Source organism: Molossus molossus, unplaced genomic scaffold, assembly GCF_014108415.1.
Source record: "Molossus molossus isolate mMolMol1 unplaced genomic scaffold, mMolMol1.p scaffold_m16_p_17, whole genome shotgun sequence".
In the NCBI taxonomy this organism is placed as follows: Eukaryota; Metazoa; Chordata; class Mammalia; order Chiroptera; family Molossidae; genus Molossus; species Molossus molossus.
Window position 1 is genome coordinate 54,233,298 of NW_023425352.1, and position 16,736 is coordinate 54,250,033.

At 38.7% G+C, this 16,736-nt stretch overlaps 1 protein-coding gene across 2 annotated transcripts in view; it reads right to left on the reverse strand.

Annotated features, from left to right (window-relative positions):
- Positions 1-16,736, reverse strand: part of CFAP70 (cilia and flagella associated protein 70) — a 105,722-nt gene that overhangs the window by 13,906 nt on the left and 75,080 nt on the right. For both annotated transcript variants that reach the window (XM_036265116.1, XM_036265115.1), the window contains 4 exons: positions 11,102-11,260; positions 9,966-10,084; positions 8,290-8,442; positions 7,409-7,570 (listed from right to left, as the gene is read on the reverse strand). In XM_036265116.1, the coding sequence (XP_036121009.1) occupies positions 7,409-7,570; positions 8,290-8,442; positions 9,966-10,084; positions 11,102-11,260 (593 nt within the window). The remainder of the gene's footprint in view (positions 1-7,408; positions 7,571-8,289; positions 8,443-9,965; positions 10,085-11,101; positions 11,261-16,736) is intronic.

Here is a 16,736-nt window from a genome sequence, read left to right on the forward strand (position 1 = left end):
CATTTCTTCATATGTCTCTTGGCCATTTGTATGTCCTGTTTGGAAAGGTGTCTATTCAGCTCCTCTGCCCATTTTTTAATTGGGTTCTTTGTGTTCCTTTTGTTGAGTTGTATGAGTACTCTATATATTTTGGATATTAACCCCTTATCTGATGTATCATTGGCAATGATGTTCTCCCATACAGTGGGTTGCCTTTCCATTTTGATGGTTGTTTCTTTTGCTGTGCAGAAGGTTTTTAGTTTGATGTAGTCCCATGTGTTCATTTTTTCCTTTGTTTCTGTTGCCTTAGGTGATGTATCAGTGAAAATTCTGCTGCGTATGATGTCTAAAATTTTGTCGTCTATATTTTCTTCTAGAATTTTTATGGATTCATGGGTCACATTTAAGTCTTTTATCTATTTTGAGTTTATTTTTGTGTATGGTGTAAGTTGATAGTCTAGTTTCATTTTTTTGCATGTAGCTGTCCAATTTTCCCAACACCATTTATTAAAGAGGCTATCTTTACTCCATTGTATGCTCTTGCCTCCTATGTCAAATATTAATTGAGCATAGTGTCTTGGATCCATTTCTGGGTTCTCTATTCTGCTCCACTGGTATCTTCCTCTATTTCTTTTTTCAATGTCCTGTAGTTTTCTGCAAATAGGTCCTTTACTTCTCTAGTTAAGTTTATTCCTAGGTATCTTAATTTTTTTTTGCTGCGATGGTAAATGGGATTGTTTTTTCAGTTTCTCTTTCTGTGAGTTCATCATTGGTGTATAAGAATGCCATCAATTTCTTGACGTTAATTTTGTATCTTGCTACTTTGCCAAATTCATTTATTGAGTCCAGTAGATTTCTGATGGCGTCTTTAGGGTTTTCTATGTATAATATCATATCATCTGCAAATAATGACAGTTTCACTTCCTCCTTTCCAATTTGGATCCCTTTTATTTTTTCTTCATGTCTGATTGCTGTGGCCAAGATTTCCAGTACTATGTTAAATAAGAGTGGTGAAAGTGGGCATCCCTGTCTTGTTCCTGTTCTTAATGGAAATGTTTTTAGTTTCTGCCCATTGAGTATGATGTTGGCCGCAAGTCTTTCATATATGGCCTTTATTATGTCGAAATATGATCCCTCTATTCCCACATTCCTGAGCGTCTTTATCAGAAATGGATGCTGGATTTTGTCTAATGCTTTTTCAGCATCTATTGATATGATCATGTGGTTTTTATTCTTCATTTTGTTTATGTGGTGTATCACATTTATTGATTTGCAAATATTGGACCAGCCTTGCATCCCTGGGATGAATCCCACTTGGTCATGGTGAATAATTTTTTTGGTGTATTGCTGGATCCAATTTGCTAGTATTTTGTTCAGGATTTTGGCGTCTATGTTCATCAGGGATTTTGGCCTGTAGTTTTCTTTGTAGTGTCTTTTTCTGGTTTTGGAATTAGAATTATGCTGGCCTCATAAAATGAGTTTGGAAGTCTTCCTTCTTCTTGAATTTTTTGAAATAGTTTGAGAATGGGTGTTAGTTCTTTTCTGAATGTTTGGTAAAACTCCCCCATGAAGCCATCCGGGCCTGGGTTTTTGTTTGCTGGGAGAGTCTCAATTACCTCTTCAACTTCCTTGGTTGTTATTGGTCTGTTCAAGTTTTCTATCTCTTCCCGGTCCAGTTTTGGGAGACTGTGTTTCTAGAAATTTGTTCATTTCGCTTAGATTGTCGAATTTGTTGCCATATAATTGTTTATAGTAGTTGTTAATGATCTTTTGTATTTCTGTGGTGTCAGTTGTTACTTCTCCTCTTTCATTTCTGATTTTGTGTATTTGGGTTCTCTCTCTTTGTTTCTTGGTGAGTCTAGCTAAGGGTCCATCAATCTTGTTTATCTTTTTTAAAAACTAGCTCTTTGTTTCATTGATCCTTTGAATTGTTTTTTGGTCTCTATGTCATTTATTTCTGCTCTGATCTTTACTATTTTCTTCTTTCTACTTGCTCTGGGGTTTTCTTTTTGTTTGCTTTCTAATTCTTTAAGTTGTGAGGTTAGACATTCAATTAGAAATTTTTCTTGTTTCTTGAGGTAGGCCTGTAGTGCTATGAACTTCCCTCTCAGAACTGCTTTTGCTGCATCCCATAGATTTTGCGCTGTTGTGTGTTCATTTTCATTGGTTTCCAGGAAGTTTTTAATTTCTTCCTTGATCTCCATAGTAACCCATTCATTGTTTAATAACATGCTATTTAGCCTCCATGTGTTCAAATGTCTTTGCATGTTTTTGTTGCAATTGATTTCTAGTTTCATGTTATTGTGATCTGAGAATATGCTTGACATGATTTCAGTCTTCTTGAACTTGTAGAGATTTAGTTTGTGTCCTATCATGTGGTCTGTCTTTGAGAGTGTCCCATGTGCACTTGAGAAGAATGTGAATTCTGTAGTTTTGGGGTGTAATTCTCTGGAGATACCTATTATGTCCATTTGGTCTAGTACTTCATTTAGAGTCTCTGTTTCCTTGCTAATTTTTTGTCTAGAGGATCTATCCAGTGGTTTCAGTTGAAGTCCCCTGCTATGATTGTATTGCTGTCGATTTCTCCTTTGAAGTCCTCCAGAAGATTTTTAATATATTTTGGTGCTCCTATATTGGGTGCATATATGTTTATCAAGGTTATATCTTCCTGGTGGATAGATCCTTTCAATATTATGTAGTGGCCTTCTTTGTCTCTAGTTATGGACTTCATTTTGAAATCTATTTTATCAGATATGAGTATTGCTACCCCATCTTTTTGTTCCTCTCCGTTTGCTTGAAAAGTTTTTTCCATCCCTTCACTTTCAACCTATGTGAGTCTTTTGTTGTGAAGTGGGTCTCTTGTAAACAACATATAGATGGGTGATGCTTTCTTATCCAATCAGCTACTCTGTCTTTTTATTGGAGCATTCAGTCCATTTAGATTTAAGGTGATTATTGATATGTACTTATTCATTGCCATTTTGTTTAGTTTGGTTATATTTTTTTCCTATTTTTTCTACTAATTACAGCAGTCCTTTTAACCTTTCTTGCAGTGCTGGTTTGGTACTCCCTTAGCCTTTTTTTTGTCTGGAAAGCTCTTTATTTGACCTTCTATTTTGAATGATAGCCTTGCTGGGTAGAGTAGTCTTGGATTCAGATCCTTGTTTTTCATGACCTTGATTACCTCAAGCTGTTCCCTTCAGGCCTGTAGTGTTTCTGTTGAGAAGTCAGCTGAGAGCCTTATGGGGGTTCCTTTGTAGGTAACCTGTTGCTTATCTCTTGCTGCTTTTAGGATTCTCTCTTTGTCTTTAATTTTTGGCACTTTGATTACTATGTGTCTTGGTGTGGGCCAGTTTGGGTTCTTCTTACTTGGGGCTCTCTGTGCTTCTTGAACTTGAATGCCTTCTTCCTTCACCAAATTAAAGAAGTTTCCTGTCACTATTTCTTAGAATATATTCTCTAACCCTTGCTCATTTTCTTCTTCTTTGGGGACTCCTATGATGCAAATATTATTACGTTTCGTTGTCCCAGAGTTCTCTTAAGCTGTCTTCCTGTTTTTAAATCATTTTTTTCTTTTGATTTTCTGATTGGTTGATTTTTTCTATCCTGTCTTCTAATTCACTGATCTGGTCCTCAGCTTCCTCTACTCTGCTGTTTAGACCTTCCAATGTGTTCTTTATTTTTGATATGTTATTCTTCATTTCTTCTTGGTGGTTTTTAATCTCCAGTTGGTTGATTTTCAACATCTGTATGTCCTTACTCATGCTGTTGAGCTTCCTCAAGATCATGGCTCTTAAATCTAGCTCTGTTAACTTGCTTAACTGCTCCACATTTATGCCATCTTTGGTAGAGGTCTCTTGTTCTTTCATTTGGCTTTTGTTTCTTTGTTTTACCATTTTGGCTATCACAGTGGGCTTTGGAGCCTGCCAAATTTTCCCTGTGGGTGTTGGTATTCTGCTGTTTGTGGCTCCCTCTCTGGGGTTTGGAGGAGCGAGGGAGGACCCACGTTAAACACCACTGTCAAGTCTTACTTTCCTGGTTAGAGTTGCTAGCCCAGGAATGGTACAGTTATCCTCTAGCTTTTTGCCTGGAGGCTATCAGTAGCGGTTACTTGAAGAGCTTGGGTTCTCAGTTGAATGAAAAACTCCCTCAGGGGCTTAGCATAAGGGAATTTCCTGAGGGTGGGGCAGATGCTGGTTGTTAGTGATCCTCAATTTGCATTTCAATGGCCCACCTGGGTGGGGCTGAATCTCCAAGGGAGGGTGTGCTGCCTCTCCCCAGAACCATGGGAAGGAGTAAGATGGCCACCATTCTATGTGGCTGCAACTCCGCAAAAGCTCTGAGCCCCCTCCTAATCCCGAGTGTCCCCACACAGTTCCAGTCCAGTCCGTCCTCCCTCTGTTGGAGCCCAAGGTGAGTGGCCGTGGCTATTTTAGCGTTTGTCCCAGTTCTGCGCTGTAGAGCCACTTGGGAGTTTAACCCAAGGGCACTGCTCACAGCTAAGACTGCTGCTGTCTGTGGGCTCCCAGCCCCCCCTTGCACCTCTGCAGTCCTACCAGGATTGAGTCAGTGTCCCTGGTTATATGATCCTCGCCAGCTGCTTTTCTGTTGCTTTTTCCCGTTTACTTGTCTTTATTTTAGTTGTAGTTCCAGTTTGGTTCTGGGAGATGGTCTGTGTAGCTTCCATTCACTCTGCCGCCATTTTGGAATCCCAGATTATTTTCTTACCATTGAGTTTTAAGACATCTTTGTATATTTTAGGTAACAGTCCTTTATCAGATATGACATTTGCAAATATTTTCTCCCAGTTTGTGGTTTGTCTCTTATTCTCTTCACGTTGTCTTTTGCAGAGCATAAGTTTTTCATTTCATTGAAGTCTAATTTATTAATTTCTTCTTTCATAGATCATGCCTTTGGTATTGTACCTAAAAAGTCAGCATCATTTCCAATGTCATATAGGTTTTCTTCTATATTATCTTCTAGGAGTTTTATAGTTTTGCATTTTATATTTGTCCTATGATTCATTTAGAGTTAATTTTTGAAGGTATAAGGTCTGTGTCTAGATTTAATTTTTGCATATAGACGTCCAGTTGTTCCACCACCATTTGTTGAAAATATTTTCTTTGCTCCATTGTATTGCCTTTGCTCTTTTGTCAAAGATCAGTTGACCATATTTATGTGGGTCTATTTCTGGGCCCTCTATTCTGTTCCACTGATCTGTTTGCCTGTTATTGCTCTATTACCACTCTGTCTTAATTATTGTTGTAGCTTATAGTGAGTCTTGTAGTTGGGTAGGGGGTCAGTCCTCCACCTTTGTTCTTCTCTTTCAATGTCGTATTGGCTTTTCTGGGCTTGGAATGTATTTTATGTCTGTTTTCAGGGAGCTATTACAACAAGACTAGTGAGAAGAGAAGGATAGACTAAATTGGGCAGACTTTGACATGAAAGCAGTTCCAAGGCATTTATAGTCTCTTTAAGAGTTGAGGCAAGGAGTTATATGAAAAGTTCTGGGTGACCATGGTGATTATGTGAATTCCACCTAGACTTTATGGATTATACCCTTTTGCTTAAAAGTGACATCATGTGGTGGATGACAGATACAGAATCTCTGAACTAAGGAATATACTTGATAGAGCCTCATTATTCTGAGAGTCTGTGCCCTTGTTATAAAATGTCTTAGAAGCTTTCAGTAGTACAGGAGACATTTATAAAAACTAGAAAAAGAACAAAGAAAAGTAGTAGCCCTCAAAGGACCACTTCTTTTCCTGTATCTTCAATGTGAAAGATGGAACTATAGCTGAGTCTCAGCAAATAGCCTATGAGCTCCTTGCCTAGTGACTGCATAAATTAGCAGTTCTCAGATTTTTCTTATTTAGTACTGTAATTTTTCTCTTTCAAGCCTATGTGGGCTTTCCTAGTTAAATTATAAGGCACTGTAACTTTTTGTTGCTATTGTTTTATTTTATTTATTTATTTATTTTTTATTTATTTATTTTTTATTTATTTATTTATTTTTTTACCCGAGGACATTTTTCCATTTTTTTGTTCAGATAGAGTGGGAGGGGGAGAGAGAGAAACATCAACGTGAAAGGGACACATCGAGTGGCTGCCACTCACACGACCAACCAGGGCTGGGGACAAACTGCAACTGAGGTATGCCCTTTGCAGGAACTGAACCTGGGTCTCTCTGGACCGCAGGCTGATGCTCTAACTGCTGAGCCAAACTGGCCAGGGCAGTTTATGTTAAATATAAAGAAAACGAGGTGTTCTGGGGGGGAGAAATGGAATAAAGTTGAAACAAGAGCTCAGAATCAAAAGGCCTTTGGACCCTGGTCAGTTTGACTCAGTGGTTAGAGCATCAGCCCATGGACCAAAGAGTCGCGGGTTCAATTCTAGTCAAGGCATGTACCTTGGTTGTGGTTTGGTCCCCAGCTCTGGTCGGAGTCGTGTGCAAGGCAACCAATCAATGGATCTCTCTCACATCGATGTTTCTTTCTCTCTCTCCTTCCCACTCTATCTGAAGATAAATGGGAAAATATCCTTGGATGAGGATTAGAAAAAAAAAAGAAAAGGTCTTTGGAGAATGTCAATAATTGTTGAAGTGGGATGATGGGTCCATGTTGGTTTATTCTACTATTCTGTTTACTTTGTGTGTATTTGAAATTTTCCATAAGAGAAAGTTTCTTTTAAAAAATTTTGTGGCAGTTCCTAAAATATATATATATATATATATATATATATATATATCCTCACCCGAGGTCATTTTTCCATATTTTGTTCAGGTAGAATGGGAGGGAGAGAGAGCAACAGAGAGAGAGAGAGAGAGAGAGAGAGAGAGAGAGAGAGAGAGAAAGAAACATCGACGTGAAAGGGACACATCGAGTGGTTGCCATCCGCACGACCCAACCAGGGCTGGAGACAAACTGCAACCGAGGTACATGCCCTTAGCGGGAACTGAACCTGGGTCTCTCTGGACCGCAGGCCGACGCTCTAACCGCTGAGCCAAACCAGCCAGGGCGCATTTCCTAAAATATAGAGAGGAATTGCTAAAGAGGCAGGTTAGAATACCCTGTGAAATGGGGTTAGTCTCCTCCTTTGTGTTGAGGAGGAAGTTTGGAGAATTTATTTTGAGTCCCATGACACTTTCCATTAGTTAAGGCAAGCTAAGAATATTTCCACTACTGCTAATAAAGAAATTAGCATCATAATGGTTTTAAAATCACAGACTAATATGAGACTGCCTCTGTTTAAATCCTGTTTCTATTAATTACTGGTTATGTGATGTTGGGCAAGTCACTTTGCCTTTCTATATAAAAGTGCCACTATCATATTACTATTTTTAGTCCACACAGATATTAATAATTGACTATAGTCAAGTCCCAGACCAGGACCTGATTTACATGGTTACGCCCCATCCTCTATCCCTTACCTCTTTATCTTCCAGATAGATGTGCCCCAGTCGCAGGAAGATGAAGTGCATCTCAGAAGCATCCACTACAAAACTAACGGTTCTCTCATAGCATGCCTTGGCCTCAGCATGATTTCCACTCAGAAAATAGAGATGGCCCTTCAAACCCCAGACGTTAGGGTTCTGAAAAAGTGAAGAAGAAGTAGTACATTGGATGAGGTGGTATTTCAAAGTTCATTAATAAGCTTTGTTTAACAGTTAAATTTAGATTAAGTCTGCTTTCTTTTTCTTTTTTTTTATCCTCACCCGAGGATATTTTTCCATTTTTTGTACAGATAGAGTGGGAGGGAGAGAGAGGAAGGGAGAGAGAGAGAGAGACATCGACGTGAAGGGACACATCGAGTGGCTGCCACCCGCACGACCAACCAGGGCCGGGGACAAACTGCAACCGAAGTATGTGCCCTTAGCGGGAACCGAACCCGGGTCTCTCCGGACCGCAGGCCGACGCTCTAACCGCTGAGCCAAACTGGCCAGGGCTGCTTTCTTTTTCTAATAGCACTCAATTAGAAAGAGGGCCATTCAGTTGTACTGAAAGAGATTCGTAACAATGAAGCATAACAGTGATAGTGTTCACAGTTAGAAAAACAGAAGTCCAGAAAACTTAAAATAGATCAACTATCTGCTAAAGAGCTATCCTTACCTTTTTCTCTGCCCTTTGCAAAACTTATGTTTGTTTAAGAAAAACAAAAGGAAGGAAATAGACGACTTAACTGACAACTAATGACCTTCCCCCAACCTCTAGTAACCAGAAATCTACCTGTGATATGGCATCACCACCTTTTAAGAAATCTTGCTTGCCCCTTCTCCAACTAAACTCAAGAGGCTCTAGCAAAAATTATTACCAGGTAGTCCATCTGGGCTGCTTGTTGAAGGCATTCCTCTGCCTTGGCAAAGTCCTTCTTGAGAAGGTGTGTCTGAGCCAGCACCAAGTAATACTCACAGCTGGGGCCTCCTTGAGGACATAACAGCTCATGTGCAAGCACTCTATGCACATACTGCAAGGAGAAATCAGATTATAAGGAACATGTAAATGGCTGCATTATGTCAGTTCCATTGCAAAATGCAGACTTTTCCGAGTGGCTAATCGGCAGTATTACACAATGCTGGTCTTGCTGGTCGCCATACTAGATGGGTCTTAACCTGTATTTGTTATGCAGCAGACGAAGACACTTCATTTACATTTACGTGTGAGATAACATTTTCAGGCAGCTATAATTGTAAGGAAATTTACAGTGAGGCAAAACCTCCCTTTCTAAAATTCTAAACTCGGGATCTTGGAAACTGTTTCTGACACACTCTCAAACATTTGTTATGTTCATCAGTTTTATACTTAGAGCTATTCTTTACTTTTAATATTATACAAGGCCTGCAAATTTGACAGTCACTCGTACTTGCTAAGCAGAGGGGGAAGCCCTTCTTTTCTTTCCCCTCTGTTCCTATCTCAGCCTATGATATAGAAACTTCTGACCAGCCGGTTTGGCTCAGTGGATTGAGTGTTGTCCCATGGACTGAGAAGTCCCAGTTCGATTCCTGGTCAGGGCACATGTCCAGGTTGCCGGCTGGATCCCCAGTGGGGGGAGTGCAGGGGGCAGCTGATTGATATTTCTCTCTCACGTTGATGTTTCCATCTCTCTCTCCCTTCCTCTCTTTCTAAAAAATCAATAAAAACACATTTAAAATAACCCATACTGAAACTTATACTAACACTTATACCTTCTTAGGAAATACCTGGGGGAGGCTCTACAGCTCTTCCCTCTGCCTGCATTCTGGCTCTTTGGCATGGGTGACAGGGAGACAGAGAGCCTGTTTCCCTACTGGGAAAGTTTAATGTGGCCCACTCCCACTTAGTCCATCATTCTAGCCCTTTCTTGAGCTTGCCCACACTCAAGTGGAGTATGCACACTGCAAGATCAGGCCCACTCTCTTGTCTCCTGAATCTTGCTCTCTCCCCTATTGCTTGCTTCATGGATAGATTTCTTGTCTCCCATGTGGTAGATAGACCTCATAGAATGCTCTTCTCTGGGAGGAGGCTACCATTCTCCAGCTGTTCCATCTGTGACTGCATGGGTAAGCCAAATCTGGAACCAGCCAAATCTCCAGCCTAATTTTACCAAATAAAAAATTAATATTTTTATCACCCCATTTAGCACTGTGTATTTGTTCCAGTTGGTTGAGAACCTGAAAGGGAAGAAGGGTATGATGATGCTCCTGTGAATCCCCAACACTCACATAATATGAGTCCCCATAATAAAGTAATATTAGTCTACATATAACTCAAAGTCTGCATTTGCTCTGCTGATATTTTACAGGGAGCAGACTTGCGCTGAGGTCTTCTGATGCACTCGATATAGAGAGTAGTTCATGCTTGGATGCTTATCCCATTGGATTTACAGTGTACTCTCAAGCACATTTGATTTCTGTGTCATATATATTTAAATTTACAAAGAAACCATTATGACTAAAATAGGTAGTTCATTAAAGTTTTTCCATTAACTTGCTCTTTTCCAAATATTCTGACCTGTACAGCATTGACCTTCATCAAGAAGCGTATGGTCTCCATGAAGATGGTAGAAGTTTGGGAAACACCATAAGGGGTAGGATGCAGAAAAATTGATGAATCTTGACATTTTGATGCTTCTGAAAATATATTAAAAGAATAGATGATTACATGTTAAGGGGAGAAAATGTACGAAACGCAGATACACTAATGTAGCAGGAAGAGTATTCTAATCTAATATATGAGGGAGATTATAATCTGGAAAGCAATAGGTTACTCCATACCAATGGTCCCCATAGAGGATGTCTCAAAGGTTCTTAAGGTTGGTCTACTGGTAATTCCAAATGAAGTTACAACCAAATAAAAGGATATTTATTTATTAAAAATGTTTTTATTGAGTTTTTGAGGGAGAGGAAGGGAGTGAAAGAGATAGAAACATCGACGTGAGAAAGAAACATTGATCAGCTGCCTCCTGCATGCCGCCTACTGGGGATTGAACCCACAATCCAGGCATGTGCCCTGACCAGGAATCGAGCCAGGGACCTCTTAGTCCTTGGGACAATGCTCCATCCACTGAGCCACACCAGCTGAGCTATTTATTTGTTGTTAATTCTCACTGGAGGATATTTTTTTCCATTGATTTTTAGAGAGCATGGAAGGGAGGGATGGGGAAAGAGAAAGAGAAACATCAATGTGAGAGAGACATATCAATTGGTTGCCTTCTGCACATGCCGAGACTGGGGGCTGGGATCAAACCTTCAACCCAGGTACCTGCCCTTGACTGGGAATCTAACCTGAGACCCTTCTGTGCACAAACTGACACTAACCACAGAGCCACAGTGGCCAGGGCTAAAAGGATTTTTCAAAGTATTCAGATCTTCCTGAATGTGAAACAATCTATAGATATTCTAAAAATAAAGAATCAGAAAATCATAGGTCTTTTGTCAGCTACTTTCTGAGCGAAATATAAGTCCTTGTTTATTGAAAGAGTTGGATTTCAGAACCTACCCTCATATGAAGGCACTTAGGCAAAATGACAGATAAACTAATCAACTTCAAACAAGTTAAAGTTGCCATTTTTGTAATCATAGGAGTTTTCATCCTTGTCTACTTTGTTTATATCCCTCTTTCAACTGGAAATCTTTATTCCTAATTACCTCTTTTTGTTGATATCTCCTTGGCAAATTGGTTGGATGGTCTTTGGCTGATTGTTGGATCCTGAGATTGTACAGACAGAACTGGTTCTTGCAATTGTAACTGCAGTTTGGAGGGTTCTTCAAGAAGTTCATCTAGAATAGATGATGGAGCTGTTGGTCCTAAATAGATTAAATTTTAATAAGAGAAAAAAATAACCTCCCTACATTGAACATTAAAAGGTTATTACAGAAAATAAAACAAATATTTTCAAAGAATAAAACATATTCCTGAAATATGGACAGACTTGTTTTGCAGACTTTTTATATTTCTGAAGAGAACAAGCAAAACTGATAGCACAACTTCTGTTACTATAACTCCTAGTCCAATTCTGTTGCTAGTCCAAGTCATGATAAAGTCAGATACCTATTATAAAAGTTACTTGTTAGATACAGATTTTCAAAAATCCAGATGAAAAGATTAATATATTTTTAGATAAAAGATTAATATATTTTTAGATAATATTAAAATCCCTGAAGAACAGAATTATAATAATCTTATCTCATTGTTTAATATAATGATAATAATAATAATAATAATAATAATGTAGCTGTATTTGATCATGACTATATGCTAGGCATTATACTAAGGACCTTAATGTATAATCTCATTTATTTTTCACTCATTATGAGATATTTTATTTATTGTGCTCTTTTAAACCACATTGTATCACAGAAAAGTTATATAATTTGCTGAAGCTCTTAAACATGCCTTGCTGCCTCTCAAATAAACCCTGATGAGTAAAAATAAAAGCATTGACAGGAAGGAAATAAGCAGTGCCAGCTGGCTCTGTATTAGAAATGGTCACTCAGATAGAGCAAAAGATATGGCTTTGAAAAATAGGTAGACATTGAATAGATAGAGAGGCAGAGGCATTCAAGGCTGGGGGCAAGCCACTGCAAAAGCATAGAAGTAGTGAGCTAATTTATTTTGCTGATTATTGAGAAAATTAAGGAAAAGGGAGGTTGGGGCTACACTGTATTGATATTTGAATGCTGAGATTTTTCTTCTATAGGCAAAAGAAGAGGGTTACAATGAAGAAGAACACTGAGCAGAAAAATTAGATGAAAGTAGTATTTTATGAAGATTATTCCAAAAGTGTAATGTAGCAAGGAGAAAATGTAGATGGAGACAAAGAAGTCTGTAATAAGATTGTTACAACAGTATGGACATTTGGTAATAGAAAGTTACAAGGAGCATTTTGAAAGAGAACCAACTGGTCTTGGAATTAACCTGATATAGGGATGGGGGAAGCTCAATTAAGAAAGGAAAAGGAACAGGGATAAGACATGAGCTTAGGTGACTAATGTAAGAATGTAGAGTCAATTTAGAAGATGAGACATTGGGTTCACTAGTAGAATAATCCAGCTGCTGGTTTCTGGAGGGATGTCGGGGTTAAAGATAGATATTTAAGAGTTATCAGTAGTGAAATGGAAACTGTGAGGGCAGGTGGCCTCTTGGGAAGTAAGACTGTATTATTGGGAGATGATTATATCTAATGAGTGTGAGAAGAAAGAGAAGCTAACAAAGGAAACCCAATCTGATCATTGAAGGATAAGTGATAATCTCAATGAAAAAATATGTTGCCCTGGCCGGTTTGGCTCAGCAGTTAGAGCATCGGCCCACAGACCAGAGAGTCCCAGGTTTGGTTTCCGCTAGGGACATGTACCTCGGTTGTAGTTTGTCCCTGGACCCTGTTGGGGTTGTGTGGGTGGCAACCGCTCAATGTGTCTCTCTCACATTGATATTTCTTTCTCTCTCTCTTCCTCCTTCTCCCCCTCCTGCTCTATCTGAAGATAAATGCAAAAATGTCCTTGGGTGAGGATTAAAAAAAATGTGTTAATATTCAGCTTTTCTGGGGTATAATTTACATATTATAAAGTTTTCACTTTTAAGAATATATTTCAATGCATTTTAACAAATATATACACTTATGTAATGGCTATCACAAACAATGTACAAGAGACTCTAATGCCCGCAACAGCTCCCTTGTACTCTTTGCAGTTAATCCCCAATTCCCAGCCCAAGCCGACCACTGACCTTCTTTCTGTGTATATAGATTAGTTTTGTTTTTTCTAAAATTTAATTTAAATGAAATTATACAATATGTACTCTTTTGCATCTGGCTTATTCACTTAGCATAGTGTTTTTGAGATTCATCCATGTTGTGTATATCAGTCATTTGTTTCTTTTTTTTTTTAATCCTCACCCAAGGACATTTTTCCATTTTTTGTTCAGATAGAGCAGGAGGGAGAGAGAGGAAGAGAGAGAGAGAGAAACATCAATGTGAAGGGACACATCGAGTGGCTGCCACCCGCACTACCAACCAGGGCCGGGGACAAACTGCAACCGAGGTACATGCCCTTAGCAGGAACCGAACCCGGGTCTCTCTGTACCGCAGGCCGACGCTCCAACCGCTGAGCCAAACCGGCCAGGGCCATTTGTTTCTTTTTATTGCTGAGTGGTGTTTGATTGTATGGTTATAAGATGCTTTATTAACCATTCACCTATGTAGAGGTGACTGGGTTATTTCCAGTTTTTGCCAACTATAAATAAGTCTGTTATGAATGCCTATGTATACATCTTTGTAAGGACATGTTTCCATTTCTCTTCAGTATATACCTAGAAGTAAAATTGCTGGCACATGTATGTTTATTTTTTAAAATATGTTTTTATTGGCTTGAGAGAGAGAGAGAAACATCGATCTCAACTGGGGATCCAACCTGCAACCTGGGTATGTGCCCTTACCACAAATAGAACTGGCAACTTTTGGTACATAGGATAACACTCAACCAACTGAGTCACACTGGCCAGGGATGTTTAACTTCATTTTAAAACTGCCTGGTTGTTGTCTTGGGAGTACTGTCTATTCAGGTCCTGTTCCCATTTTTAAATGGGATCGTTTGTTTTTTGTTGTTCAGTTGAATGAGTTCTTTATATATTTTGGATATTAAGCCCTTATCAGAGGTGTTCTTTGCAAATATCCTCTCCCATTTGGTTGGTTGCCTTGACATTTTGTTGATGGTTTCTTTTGCTGTGCAGAAGGTTTTTAGTTTGATATAGTTCTATTTATTTATTTTTGCTTTTACTTCCCTTGCCTTTGAGGTCAAATTCATAAAATCTTCCCTAAGACAAGGTCCATAAGTTTAGTACCTATTTGTCTTCTATGAAATTTATTATTTCAGGTCTTATATTTAGGTCTTTGATCCATTTTGAGTTGATTATTTTTTTGTATGGTGACAAGTAGCAGTCTAGTTTTAATCTTTTGCATGTGGCTTTCCAGTTTTCCCAGCAACATTTATTAAAGAGGCTTTTTTTCCTCCATTATATGTTTTTTGGCTCCTTTGTTAAAAATCACTTGCAAGTACATGTGGGTTTATTTCTGGGCTCTCAGTTCTGTTCCACTGATGTGTGTCTGTTTCTCTGCCACTACCATGCTGTTTTTTTATTATTGTTGCTTTGTAGTGTAATTTGAAGTCAGGGAGTCTGATACCTCCAATTTTGTTCTTTTTTTTTCTCAGGATTGCTTTGCTTATCTGGGGTCTTTTGTGGTTCCATGCAAATCTGATAATTTTTTTTTTTTTTATCCTCACCTGAGGCCTTTTTTTCATTTTTTTTTCAGATAGAGTAGGAGGGAGAGAGAGAGAGAAACATCGATGTGAAAGGGACACATCGAGTGGCTGCCACCTGCACGACCCAACCAGGGCCGGGGACAAACTGCAACTGAGATACGTGCCCTTTGCGGGACCCCAGGCCGATGCTCTGATCGCTGAGCCAAACCGGCCAGGGCAAATCTGATGATTTTTTAAATTCTATTTTAATGACATTGGGATTCTGATGGAGATTGCATTAAGTCTGTATTTTGCTTCAGGTAATTGGCCATTTTAACTATGTTGATAGCCAACAGATATACGAAAAGATGCTCAACTTGCCCTGGCCAGGTAGCTTGGTTGGAGCACAATCCCATTCACCAAAAGATTGCAGGTTCAATTTCCAGTCAGGGCACATACCTGGGTTTCGGATTTGATCCCTGGTTGTGGGCATTTGGAAGGCAACTGATTGATGTTTCTCTCTAAAAAAAAATCAATTAAAAACATATACTCAGATCAGGAATAAAAAATTTTTAAAAACATGCTCAACTTCACTAGCTATTAGGAAAATGCAAATCAAAACTACAAGCCCAGGCTAGTGTGACTCAGTGGTTGGAGCATTGGCTCATGCACCAAGGGGTCACTGGTTCAATTCCCAGTTAAGGGCATGTACCTGGGTTGCAGGTTCATTCCCTGCCCCGGTCAGGGTGCATACAGGAGGCAACCAATCTATGTGTCTCTCTCACATTGATGTTTCTTTCTCTCTCTCTCTCTCTCTCTCTCTCTCTCTCTCTCTCTCTCTTTCTTTCCCTTCCTCCCACTCTCTCTAAAAATCTATGGAAAAAATATGCTCTGGTGAGGGTTAACAAAAACAAACAAATACTACAATGAGATACTATCTTACACCTTTTAGAATGACTATTATCAACAAGACAAGTAATAACAAGTGTGGGTGAGATTATGAAGAAAAAGGAATCCTCATTCACCACTGGTGGGAATATAAACTGGTACAACCATTATGGAAAACAGCCTGGAGCTTCCTCAAAAAACAAAGAATAGAGTTGCCATGTGACCCAGCAAGCCCTCTTCTAGGTATCTACCCCCAAATTTAAAAACATGTTCATTCATTGCAACATTATTCATGGTGGCCAAGACATCAAAGCAGTGAAGTTCCTTTATAGATGATTGGACAAAGAAGATGTGGTACATATATACAATGGAATACTACTCAGACATAAGAAAAGATGAAATACTACCATATGTGACAACATGGATACATCATGAGTATATCATGCTAAGCTAAATAAGTCAGATGGAAGAAAGTCAAGAACCATACGACACAGACAACAGTATGGTGGCTCCCAGAGGGAAAAGGGGGGCAGGGAGAAAGGTAGTAAAGGGTAAAGGAGGGTCAAATATGTGGTGATGGAAGGAGATTTAACCGAGTGGTGAACAATATACAGATGCAATATACAGATGATGTATGCTAGAATTGTACACTTGAAACCTACATAATTTTATATAAATTTATGTCACCCCAATAAATTTAATTTAAAAAAATTAAAACTGTCTGGTTGTACCATTTGGCAGTCCCACCAGAAATATTTGAGAATTCCAGTTACTCCACATCCTTTCCATAACTTCATCAATCTTCATAAATCTTCTTAATTTTAACTATTTAGTGGTAAATTGCATTGATTTTAAATCTGAAACCAAACTTACAACCCTACTTGGGGTGAATACATTACCTTTTATATATGTTTCTAAAATTGATAGGCTAATATTTGTTAGAAATTTTTGTGTCTAGGTTCATGAAGGTTATTTGTATGTACTCTTCTTGGGATGGATTTAGCTGGTTTGGATATCATGATGATAACTATTATCAAATTTCAATAATGGAAGTATTCCCTCTTCTATTTTATTTATTAATTGATTGATTTTAGAGAGAGAGAAGGGAGAAAGATCGAGTTATTGTTCCACTTATTTATGCATTCATTAGGTGCTTTTT